General features: G+C 43.6%; 2 protein-coding genes across 6 annotated transcripts in view; one reads left to right on the forward strand and one right to left on the reverse strand.

Annotated features, from left to right (window-relative positions):
- LRRC39 (leucine rich repeat containing 39) overlaps positions 1-3,267 on the forward strand; it is a 21,903-nt gene extending 18,636 nt beyond the window's left edge. For all 4 annotated transcript variants that reach the window (XM_066597234.1, XM_066597230.1, XM_066597231.1 and 1 more), the window contains exon 9: positions 1,137-3,267. In XM_066597234.1, coding sequence (XP_066453331.1) covers positions 1,137-1,177 — 41 coding nt within the window. In that variant the 3' untranslated portion in view covers positions 1,178-3,267. The remainder of the gene's footprint in view (positions 1-1,136) is intronic.
- Positions 1,301-12,288, reverse strand: TRMT13 (tRNA methyltransferase 13 homolog). 2 transcript variants are annotated; one of them, XM_066597228.1, is made up of 11 exons: positions 12,066-12,288; positions 11,467-11,513; positions 11,316-11,382; positions 9,773-9,832; positions 9,002-9,071; positions 8,087-8,193; positions 6,173-6,340; positions 2,901-2,967; positions 2,753-2,827; positions 1,627-2,002; positions 1,301-1,532 (listed from the first exon to the last, which is right to left on the reverse strand). In XM_066597228.1, exons 1-11 carry the CDS (start codon positions 12,216-12,218, stop codon positions 1,301-1,303), a joined length of 1,422 nt encoding a protein of 473 aa, XP_066453325.1. In that variant the 5' UTR covers positions 12,219-12,288. The 2 variants fall into 2 exon arrangements, with proteins under 2 accessions (XP_066453325.1, XP_066453326.1); XM_066597229.1 differs by having other exon boundaries at positions 11,316-11,377; positions 12,066-12,212.
- Between the last annotated feature and the right edge of the window lie 42 nt (positions 12,289-12,330).

Genomic DNA, 12,330 nt, shown 5'->3' on the forward strand with positions numbered 1-12,330 from the left:
CGGCCATTAACCCTTTAAATGCCGCTGTCAATTCTGATTCTGCGTGAGATCGCAGGGAGATTCTGAAAGGCCCCATGGCTACCTTAGCAGACTGTCTATCAAGCTGTCGCCGTGGGGTGGCTTGATAGACTGCTTGTCAAATTGCAGTATGATGTAATGCTATACTATTACATCATACAACAGGAGCGATCAGAGCATCGTATATGGAGGCCGCCCTGGGGGATAAAATAAAATGTACATATAAGAACAATAAAGTTTTATTGATTGTGGGAAAAAAAAGTAATAAAAGTTTAAATCACCCCCCTTTTGCCATATATCTTTAATAAAAAAAATCTAAAACCATAAAACAAAAATACATATTTGGTATCACCGCGTCCGTAAAACTCCAATCTATCAAAGTAGTACATTATTTACCCCGCACAGTGACCATCGTCCAAAAAAAAAATAAAAATAAAGAACGCCAGAAATGCACTTTTCCAGTCACCCTGTCTCCCAGAAAAATGCAACAAAAAGCGATCAAAAAGTTGTATGTATTCTGAAATTGTACCAACTTAAACTACAGGACATCTCGCAAAAAATGAGCCCTCATGCAACTATGTCGGCGGAAAATTTAAAAAGTTATAGTGCGGAGAAGATGGCGGCAGAAAATAATTTAAAAAAATTAAATCTTTGAAAAAAAAATAAATAGTACAAACCCCCCCCCCCCCCCCCCCCAAAAAAAACTATACAAGTTTGGTATCGTATTAATCATACTGACGGATACAATAAAGTTATCGGGTCATTTTTGTGGCAGTTTGTGCGTCGTAGAAGCAAGACGCACTGAAAAATGGCAGAGTGTGTGTTTTTTTTTTTTTTACTCCACTTAGACTTTTTAAGTACATAATATGGTACATTAAATAGCACCATTGAAAAATACAACTCGTCCTGCAAAAAACAAGCCCTCATACAGCGACGTTGATGGATAAATGAAGGAGTCACAATTTTTTAAAAAGGGGGGAGGAAAAAACGAAAATGGAAAAAAAAAAAAGGAGGGCTGCGTCATTAAGGGGTTAATTGCTATTATTTATTCATACAGTCCTTGAATCCACTTCAATCTTATAATGAAAGTGACCCTGAAATTACTGCTTGCATTTCAGCCAACGAACTTCCGAAGAAAGATGATGGCTCGTTTTCATGATGGTCGGGTTTTATGAACTGGCGTTCACAGGTCATCAAGTCACATCAAGAAGCACAAGTAGGAATCATCATCCACAATACGCTTCATCCAGTCCATTGGGCAGAAGAACATGCCTTTCTGAAATTAGCTCCTAATTCCTGTCTGGTTTGTTTCTGCATATCCTGATAAAGAGTTTCTGTTATGTAACGGAGGTATCGCTATCAATAGGACATTCTCTAATGACACTTCTGGCTCCGTATAATACTCTAAGCTGGCTTTATATCCCATTCTTTCCAAGTAGTCTACACGTCCACGGTCTATGAGCAGCTTGCAAAGCCGCCCTAAATGTTCTCGCTCCTCAACAGAAATTTGTAACCTGGAAAATAAAGAACAGAGAAAGAACAAATATTCAAGAAGCAGACAGGATATATTATATCTATATCTACACTTCTAAACCATCATGTCCTCACCCTTGAACCGACTCTGTATCACAGGCATTGTTCTTCTGGTCCACGTCATGCTCCTCTGGATCCTCAAGTTTTTCTTTTCCATTGGAGTTCTCCACTTGAGATGGCTTTCTAGTACCACATGTAGCCCAGCTGGACATACGCTGAAAAAAGCCAAATTCCTGCTGTCCCAGTCCTAGTTTCTCAAAAAAGTCTTTGCCCACATAGTGCTGCCAATCACAGCGATGGTGACAGCATAGGGCAATAACTACTCCATTCACATGGCAGGGCTTTGTGGATTCTAGATTGCCCGACAGCTCCGTGTCTGTTCTGGAGCGCTTTGAATGGGGTTCTCCTTCTGGATTACAGTAACTGTGAACAAGACATCGAAGAGCCAAATCTACAGAGTGAGAAAAGACAAAAGAACTTAAGAGATGTCAGAATGGCAAAATTGAAACGATACAAAACTTTCTTATCTCCAAAGTTTTGACGTTTGAGACAAACACTGTGTCATCAAGTTTTCTAACTTTCCAGGTCAATAACTCACCATTTTCATGATGTCCTCGGGGTTGCAACCAAAACACTTCTTAAGGACCATTTAGACAATTATCGCTCAAAATTTGCTCAAAAGCCGTCTTTTGAGTGATAATCGTTGAGTCTGACTGCACTGACAGCGTGCAGTTTTCGTTAAGTTGTCGCTCATCGTTATCTTTCAGTGTGCTGAAAACAATGAGCCTTATCAGGGATTCACAGCGGGATACGGCTGATACTATTATTTCAGCTGTATCCTGCTCCCTGATGACAGGCTGGGTATGAAGAACAGAGCGGTCCAGCTGCGTTCTCCATACCCTGTTCGGAGCGCTTGTGTGTATGACAAGCGGCCCCGCAAGGTGATTTCTCAACGTTTGAGCGATCACCTTGGGCTGTAAAGGACAACGATTATTGCTCAAAATACATCTTTTAAGCGATAATCGTTGTGTCTGAGAGTTTGCTACAATAGTACTCATTCTAGGCAGTCATCTATCAGTCTGGATTCTTGGCCAGTCATATTTACCTACAATAAAATATTGTAGCATACGGTCAGGAAAGGGATACAAATAGTGCACAAACCATTAGCTGAAATTAAAGTATTATTCTAAGGCTGGCCTACCTGTGCCCGCTCCACAGAGGTGTTTACCAATTCCAATGACTGGAAGTTGCTTCTGTACAAGACTGGGGACTCGATCTGCGAATTGTAAACCCAGAATGTTTTATACAATCTCGTTATTCCCCTCTTCAAAAATAGTGACCCTACTAACCTAAACACAGGTGCTGGATGTCAATATGGAGTCTCTCAAACGTTGACTTCCTCTGTTTTCCATCCACCTGTTGACAAAAACACATCACATGAGCTTTTCATTTAGAATTCTTGATTCTAGTCCATAACTCATATTTAATGAGACTCAAATATATAAACTTAATCGAAACTCAAAACATTTTGTTGTACATCAAAGATGTTTTCCGCATTAGAGGGGTTTAATGTGAGCCCCCTTGGTCATTGGACTGACACCAGTAATCGTGATGATGTACATTAGATGTTAAAATGTTAGTCTGTGCCCGGAATCCCCCTTTAACGAGCCTTGTAACAATGACTGGAGACATAATAAGTAAACCTATAACGTCTTATGTGCTCCTGGATTTCTTCTTAACAAACTCTAATATTCACACAATTTGTTAGCTCCACTACCAGCAGGCTCAATAATGCTGTAAATCTAAAGGCTCATGTAGATGGCAGGGCCCTGTACACAGCTGTAGAGGCAGATATACTCCCCTACAAGGACATAGACTGTACAATGGAACATGCACATTTATTTCTGTTGGAAAGGAACATAAAAGCCTTTGTATGAAATCGAAGACATATTAAGGTACAACAGAGGGTTCAGGCACCTCAAAGGAAGCCTATTCCATCTCTGTACGAAATGTAGAGAAGACCACTCAACTGCAGGACTGTGTGGTTTAGAGGAAGCCATTATAATCTATAATCCCAATGCATTAAAACTGTATCTATTCTAGACACGTGAATGCAAGTTTGAAAAGAGTTGGCAAAGTAATATTTCCAAATGTAAGTTTGGCTATAGTTTAGCAGATAGAAACACTTAAAATGGAAAAAAAATCAATACTTACCTATTCCTCCCCAGGCAGTCTACTTACACCACCTTCTCCCTGCCAATCTTCTTCTGGCTCTAGCAGTCCTCAGGTCACCTCACCCCCAGCTGGCCAGATGATTCTTCTTCCTGTGATGTTACGTACATTCTCTTTCCTGCAGGGCAATTATCCCAGTCACTAGTGGCGTAGTGTTCACTGACTAGCAGGGAGCGTCCAATGCCATGTCGGGCTATTGCCAAGACTGCACATGTGCACTGTCTCACCGCGAGGGTCCCTATGCTAACGCCGCAAGACACTGCGCATGCGAAATCTCGGCAATAGCCCAGCATAGCATTCAGCGCTCCTTTCTAGGCAGTGAACGCTGCGTCACTAGTGATGTAGCGTATACTGTCCTACAGGAAGAAGAGGATCCGGCTGGCTGGACATGACCCAGGGAACTGCAGGAGCCAGGAGAAGATCAGTGAGCAGAAGATGTGGTAAGTAGCTTGCCTGGGGAGGAATAGGTAAGTATTGATTTTTTTTTTTTATGACAAAACCCCTTTAACCCTTTCCAACCCAATTTGTATCCTGGTTTTCCTAGGCGGCTTACTCTTTTTCTGCTGTTATACAACTGCGCTATATGCTTGCTAAAGCCAGTACTACATGAGGTGACACATTGGATAGGCTGCAACAGCAGAGAGGCTGGCAATACACAGCAAGAGAACTCTGATGGACGTCTTCCAACATCAGAGCTGTACAGCCTTAAATCATAATGACTTTAGACGTCAGACAGTGGATTGGAAAGGGTTAATACATCACATACACAGTGGCTTTAAAGAGTAAAAATATTAACACTGCCATTCAGAATAACAAGTAGTACCAATCTAAACACGGCAGGTTTGCAGCTAAAGCAGACATGGTGAAGGATTTAAACATTGGTAAACGGAACAAACAGAAGAGAGATTAAAGGGGTTGTCCAGATTAGAAAAACACAGCTGCTTTCTTCCAAAAACAGCACCAGTCAGTCCACAAGTTGGTGTGTTTTTTGCAGCTCAGTCCCATTCAGTATAATGCGGCTGAGCTGGAATACCAGACACAAGCCATGGACAGCGTTGCCACTGCTTTATGGAAAAAAGCTGCCATGTTTTTCTAAACCTGGACAAGCCCTTTAAGGAGTCATGAAGGGAATGGGGCAAGAACAAAAATTAGCTATAAAAGGAAGAGACATTTATGTTACGGCTTGTAGCTCCATGATCCGCCACAGGCAGAATGTCAGGAGGAGAGAACACTCCCCACAATATAGTGGGCAACACTGGTTGGGAATTACCAGTATTGTAGACTGCAAGTAAGTAGCCAAGAATAACAATTGAAAAGAAGAAAGTCTCATCAGGGAGCTGTCACACAGGATGGAATAGTCTGCAGCAGCATTGCACAATATGCCCTCTTGAGGATTTTGGTGCGGAAGTGAAAATAGCCGAATGCTGACGGCAATTCTGCATCAAAACCTGCAGTTAACCGTGTCTATTTTGGCGTGGAATTCAGGGGCGGCATATTCTGCAACACTGTTGCAGAATATCCAATCTTGTGTGAAAAGTCCCAAAAAGGAAAAATATTTTAATGAATAATGTTGAGGGTTTTCATGGACTCTGGCAGCGTTCCTAATTGTAGGAATAGCAATGCCTGCTATTGAGGGCTCGTTCACAAGAGCACTATGGGAGCGCAGTATAGCTGTGTGCAAAGCTTGCAGCTGTACTGCTCTAAAGATCGCGTGAACAGGCTAATTCCTGCTACTTGAAGTAGCCCGTTCACACGATCCGTGGTGCGGGGTGCATGCTTTCCAGATCCCATAGACGTCTATGGAAAGCACGCACCAAGGATAGGTCAGGTCGTATCTTTGCACGCACCTTGGAGCATACATGCGACCTGCAGTACCCTGTTCTATCTTTGATAGGTGCGCTAATTTAGCGCACTTAACAATCATTCATGTGAATGCTTCTATAGGAACCCATTGGTTCCTATAGAAGTGCGTCCTGTGCGTGTCTCTAATGCGCGCCAACATCACTCGTCTGAACGAGCCCTGAGGGTGATGTGCTTAAGAGATACTAAATCAGTTTAAGGAACCTTTCCCACGGGATGGAATTACGCCGCAGGACGCAGCTGCGGAATTTCACAGCAAAATCCGACGGTCTAACTGTGGTTTTTGATGCAGAACTGCAGGCAGGTTTTAAGCCATTTTCAATTCCGCATGATAATCCACAGGTAGCCTGCAGATTTTGGTGTGGAATGTACTGCACCTTGTGGTGCGTCGGGTGGCCTATTCTGCCCCGTGTATAAGGCTCCTAAGAATCCACATTTACTTCTCAATGTGACTCCGAAGTGTTGTGGGATGTGAACAGAAACACTCACTACTACCTGGTCTTGCTGGGCAGACAGTGTGCAGACCCACCTTAAATCTTGTTGTAGCTCTTTCCACCAGCAAGAAGTGGACATTTTCGGTGTCTTCAATAGCGATGTCCACCCAGTGCGACAACTTTCCTCGGCCAGCTCCAAATTCGACAAAACAACGAGATTGTCCAAGCAAGCCCAGCCTTTCCAAATGAGCCAAAATAGAGCCCTGTAAGAAAAGAATTGACCCTCCTGCTGAAAGAGTATATACAGATTTATGTGAGTAGTGCTAATGGATATAAACAAATATAGTCATTTCCTTTTCTGTTGGCCAATATACTTTACTGTGCAGGGCCTATGTTCCATAAGGTGGGGGGCTCAAACCTGTGGTGGTCTCAAATTACAACAGCTGAGACTGTAAGGGCATGCTGGGAGTAGTACGAAATCTGTGGAGCCGTTTCTGAATAATGAATGGCATAATACTATAGATACTAAGGTCTAATGGATAGAAACTAGTCCATTAAGGACCAGGCACTTTTGGGGGATATTTACCCATGTGGTAGTTTTACTGCCCTATTTTTTTCCTTCAGCTCCCAAAAATTATTTTTGCCGCATTTTTTTTCCGTGACATATAGGGCTATTTTTTAGAACTTTTTTTTTACAGATTTTTTTCCCGTTTTTTAAATATTATTGTGGGTAAAATGCTAAAACAAAAAAAAAATTTCTTCAAAATTTACAGTTGTATTTTTTTTTAAAATTAGTATATTTACACTAAAATAAAGTACGGGTTCCTGATTTTGTTTCGGATGTTTTGATATATAATTTGTATAGTTTGGGATTACAGGACGCATATGGTGACGGTTTTAGTTGGTGTCGGCTTTGGGTCATTTTCTTTTTTATGTATATATTTTTATTTTATTCTGTAATTTTTTTAAACTTAATTTTACATCTATTTCATCTATGACCGCTATGATGTCATATAAGGCCTCTGGGGGGTGGGGGTCATTCAGTTTTTTTTTTCTTTTAAATCACATACTTCTCCATTATAGCTGAGGCATCCATAGGAGCCCCAGTTACAGGGGAAAACATTCTCCTGCAGTGACAATACTAACTAACAGAGCTGATCTGGGTCTGCAAGGACCCTGCAGCTCTGTTGTAACAGGGGTGACTCAGTGGTCACGTGATCACCCGCATAGTGGAAGTACTGCTTCCACTTTTACTTCTCATTGAGCGCTATGTACCCAGGAAAGGAGAAGGCAGAAGTGACTCTTCTCCCTTCTCCTTGGGGTTCGCTGCTGTGTCTGACAGCTTAGGCCCCGACCTGCCTCTGCTTGATTGCAGGAGCTTTAATCCCACGCCGTACATCTGCTAACAGTGGGGATTAAAGCCCAGGACAAAGCATCATATATTTACAGTGTTTCGTCCTTAAGGGGTTAAAAGTGAAAGTTTCATACTGACCAATTAGATATTTAATTTTTTTCAACACATTAAAGCAATAAACTGATAGCTTCTTATTTCTGGGGGATCATTTACATGGAAATATTATCGTTCAGATTATTGCTGGATTGTGTGAATCTGAATGATATCCTTCAGTGTAAATGCTGCCAGCAACTTAAAGACGAATGATAATTCATTTGCTTATCGTTCTAGTTTATACAGGCATAATAATCAAATGACGATCAACCTGTGTAAACAGGAAGTTGTTTATCTATGAACGGCGGCCTGTTTACTCTGAATAGAAACGGGTGGCAGCAAGCGATCTCCGATGGCTCTGCCTCCATTCACTGAATGATGATCGCTCCTGCATGAAAGCACAGGAGCGATAACTGCAGGGACAGAAGTCAAGGGGTTAACCGCCCGACATGTGTTCCGTCTAAAAGGGCCCTAAGGGCATTGGCCTTTATGTATAAAGCCCATAATCTAAAAATCCAGTGAAGATACCAAGAAGTCGTTATCTAACGGCTAATGGCTATACCTGTTGTTTGAGATGCTTGGAGGCAGACTCTCCATTCGCTGGATCATTCAGAGCGTCATGTAATGCGGGATGACAGAGCTTCTTGTTTGGCAGTGGGCGGTCTAAGCCTGTCAATGTAAGCAAGTATACTAGTATGAGAGACAAGTGCGTATATACAGGGAAGAAAATACACAAATACAACAAGCACATAAAGAACCTGCAACGTGAAGGAAGAGATATAGGAACAATGTATCAAAATATATAAACTTGGTGTGTGTGATTACACCATCAGATAGCTACATAGAGTCTGATGTAAGAACTACACCTCCCAGAATGCAAGAACAACATGTTCTGTGCAGACACTGTAAAAGCAGTGGAAGAGGTCTGTTCATCTTGATTATTTTGGCACTTCATAGAGTGTTCACCAACTTCCATGCTACTGATAGCATTCTCAACAACAAAGGCCCTTTTACACACGATTATCACTCAAAATTCGGTCAAAAGCCATCTTTTGAGTGATAATCGTTGCTTGTAAACTTTCACTTTTTTGACGATGATTTTATGTTGGGCATAAAATCCATTGTTCGGCAGAAGAGCTGATAGCTGGGACTTCATGCTGTGATCTTCCCAGGGAGCGCTGATAACATTCTCAGCTTTTAGCCCCAGGGCAGAATAAAAGGAATATATTCAGAGAACAGACCACCTGCTGTTCTCTGAATACAGCAGCTCACAAGCACTAATAAGCTACTAATAGGCATTAGTACCAATATGAGTTTATGCAAAATGATTGCTCAAAAGCCATCTTTTCAGCAATCATCTTTGTGTATAGATGGGCCTTAAGAGACCCCGAATCAGACTCACTCACCGTTAGTGACCTGTACCAGCCTATCCGTAAGTTTCTCAACAACTAAGAGACCCTTAATGAGACTCACTCACCATTAGTGACCTGTACCAGCCTATCCGTAAGTTTCTCTAGATCATCTTTAGACAAGGAACTTAGGCTCACCTGAAAGTAGGAAATGTTACTGTATTTCTCAACATATCAAACTTATCAAGACTTATCAACATATCAAACAATGCAGTCAGGCCAGGAGTTCAGAGGTGTATCTGCGCTCCAATACCTGGCCGACAATAAGCATGTAAACTAAGGTACTTTTACACGGGCCAACAAGCAGCTTAAAAATTGCTCAGACACGCGATTTTGACCTACAATCGTTCCGTGAAAAAGAGGGACCTGACAGGGTACTGAGCGAGAAATCGCTCAATAGTCGCTAGTTGCTTAGTTTGAGCTCACTGAAACGAAGCGACTAATGAGTGACTTATCTGCCTGTTCACACTGAGCGAGGTTCATCTTTGATTGACTGCCTGTTCACTATGAATGAAGGCGAGTGGATGGAAGAGATCTCCGGCGCGCTCTGCCTCCATTCACTGAACGACTATCGCTGCTTTGTGAAAGCACAGGAGTGACAGCCATTGGGACAGTCGTCTGATGTGAAAGGATGTAACAATGGTAAACTTCAGCTAGGTAAAATGGAAATTCTAGGCAAAACTCGGATCAGCTCTGCTGCTTCTGCAACTCCCACAGACATGAATGCAGAGAGATGTGCATGAGCATGGCCACCTCTACACTCAATCTCCAACTGATGCAGTACACAACTTGATTACTTGATCAACTGCGGCAAATGGGATTACAGAGTCACGGCCTACCTGTTCCGCACTTGTATCCACCATCACAGCTCCAGAATTCACATTCAGCACATAAAAGACCTAGAAAAGATGAAAAATCCAAGTGGAGACTATAGTAGTAAAGTGTTTGCTCTGGGGATCACTCCTACATAATGACACCATGGATTCCGCCATGCAGAATGGAAACCGTGCAACTTTGTGGAAGTTTTTTCCTACTTTTAGAAGTTTGTTAATATACGATAGCAAGTGTCAAAGAAATGCGAAGGGACTGCAGGAGGTCCAGGTGAAAGCTTTTTAGTGCCAACGATAGAAAACAAATAGCTGCCAGCGTTCACGCCAGTTATGGTATAGATGGCGACCAAATATCCTGTGATATCACCAGAACAGGTTATCCATGAGGCGTACAGCTCTGCAGGCTACGGGTCAGTGATGATACCTGGTCTTTTAGGGTATGGTCACATGGTGGAGTTCATGCAGAATGTTCAGCATGAATCCCACCTTTACGTGCGTATGTAATACGCTGTACCAATATCGCATAGGTGGCCATGTTGCTGCTCACACGAATTATGTATTTTACACGTGTAAGAAAAATCACAGAATGTTCTATCTTGGTGCCTATTATGCCACATACACGCCAAAATAGTATATGGTGATAGTCAGCCCGTACACAATGTCACTGCGTACAGGCTGCATGCCGCACGCATATATCTGCAAGATACCCTCGTGTGAGCCCGGCCTAAAGCAGTTGTCTACTTCAGCATTACTGATGACCTATCTTCAGGATAAGTCAGCAGTAGTGACTCCCAGTGATCAGGTGCTCACCGGGCTGCTGTCAGTGTGTACAGAGCCAAAAGCTGATGGCTCCTTACATTTGGCAGTAACCCCGGCATTGTTCCCACTGAATTCAATAGGAACAGTGCCTACAATGCCAACCTGGCCTGCTGGAAGGGTTACGGAGCTATCTGCTTCCGAATCCACACCACTGACAGCGGCCCAGTGAGCAGAGGATTGCCACGGGTCCCAAGTAGAGATGAGCGAGTATACTCGCTAAGACACATTAATCGAGCGAGTAGTGCCTTAGCCGAGTATCTCCCCGCTCGTCTCTAAAGATTCAGGGGCCGGCGCGGGTGACAGGTGAGTTGCGGTGGGGAGCAGGGGGGAGAGAGAGATCTCCTCTCTGTTCCTCCCCCTCTCCCCCGCCGCTCCCCACTCCCCGCCGGCCCCCGAATCTTTAGAGACGAGCAGGGAGATACTCGGCTAAGGAACTACTCGCTCGAGTAATGTGCCTTAGCGAGTATACTCGCTCATCTCTAGTCCCAAGCGATTGACCTCCACCGATCAACTATTGATGACCTATCCTGAGGATATATCATGAGTTATTCAGAAGTGATCAACCCTTTAATTTATTAGTAAGATCTATATACCGACGGTGATCTCTCTGGATCCATCAGGGGAAAAAATGGTGGTAACTTTATTAGACTCGTCCAACTACAAGCCAAACTCTTTTGTACATTTTGCATGAAGACAGCCTTGCCGCAGTAGGAATAGACTAGTATATACATACCGGCTGAGGTTTCTCTCTGGAGTTGCACTTTCTTAGATGTTTTTGGAGCTGATCTTCATAAACTGTGCTGTGAGAAAAAAAAAATTGAATATCATAAAAAATAAGCTACGCGGATGCGGCTACACTGCTGGAGTTCTGCATGGAGACTCACTGTTTGGGGTCCAGAGGACAAGGGATCCTTCGCCGGCTGCTCTGCTCCTGGAATGAAGGCGACATTAGTAAGTACAAGCGGGCGCGCTGCGGAGTCAGTCCGCTCATTCTGTTGTGGAAGCGCTGCAGATTTTCGCAGTAGATCTCGCTTCTTACATAGGGGTGATATCCACAGAAGGAGCTCATTCACACAGGAGTATTTACGCCACAGATATTTTTTTACAGACATAACGGCGGACCCACACGAGTGTAATATGCTGCGTGCCACCCGCATCAGTCACACGCAACTATGCAATGACATTGCATCCTTGCCGCGTGCTGCCAATCGCCACGCACTACCTTGGCAGGTATGCCCCAAGATAGAATACGCTGCAAGCTTTATTGAACGGGATGTGTGTGAGAGGCAACCTGGCAGCCTATGGCAGATGGGTACAGCGATGCTAGTAACTGTGCCCGCATCCTCCACCAGGATGACAGTCACGATGGACAACGTGACTGTGGTGGCCTGAAGACCACTTGCTCTAACTGGTTTCGGGCTCTCTGGCAGCACTGACGTCACGCACCTGTCTGAGTATAATAGCCTGTGATGTCAGACATTACCTGCACATTGTCTGCATGTTCCCCACAGAACTTCTTCCCCTGCGCTGCGATCATCTTACAATATCGCTTCTTCCTCTGAACGAAGTAAGCACACCTCCCCGGCAGCGGCCCCGCAGCCGTGATCACGGCTGTCCGCTCGTTCTCCCCCTCCATCGCGTCCTGCAGGAGACGTGGAATAGATTTCCTTTGGCTCAGTAAAGGGTCTCTCTTTTCCCTTAACAAACATGGACGATTAGGGAACAGCACGTCACGTGCCCATACCAGA

The sequence above is a fragment of the Eleutherodactylus coqui genome, chromosome 3 (assembly GCF_035609145.1).
Source record: "Eleutherodactylus coqui strain aEleCoq1 chromosome 3, aEleCoq1.hap1, whole genome shotgun sequence".
NCBI lineage: Eukaryota > Metazoa > Chordata > Amphibia > Anura > Eleutherodactylidae > Eleutherodactylus > Eleutherodactylus coqui.

Excerpts from the sequence above, each read along its gene's own strand:
- TRMT13 (XM_066597228.1), bottom strand. The coding sequence starts at position 12,218 with ATGGAGGGGGAGAACGAGCGGACAGCCGTGATCACGGCTGCGGGGCCG. Across the intron at positions 2,968-6,172 it reads GAGCTACAACAAGATTTAAG|GTGGATGGAAAACAGAGGAA; the intron begins GTGGGTCTGCAC and ends TTTTGTCAACAG. Across the intron at positions 1,533-1,626 it reads GATACAGAGTCGGTTCAAGG|GTTACAAATTTCTGTTGAGG; the intron begins GTGAGGACATGA and ends TTTATTTTCCAG.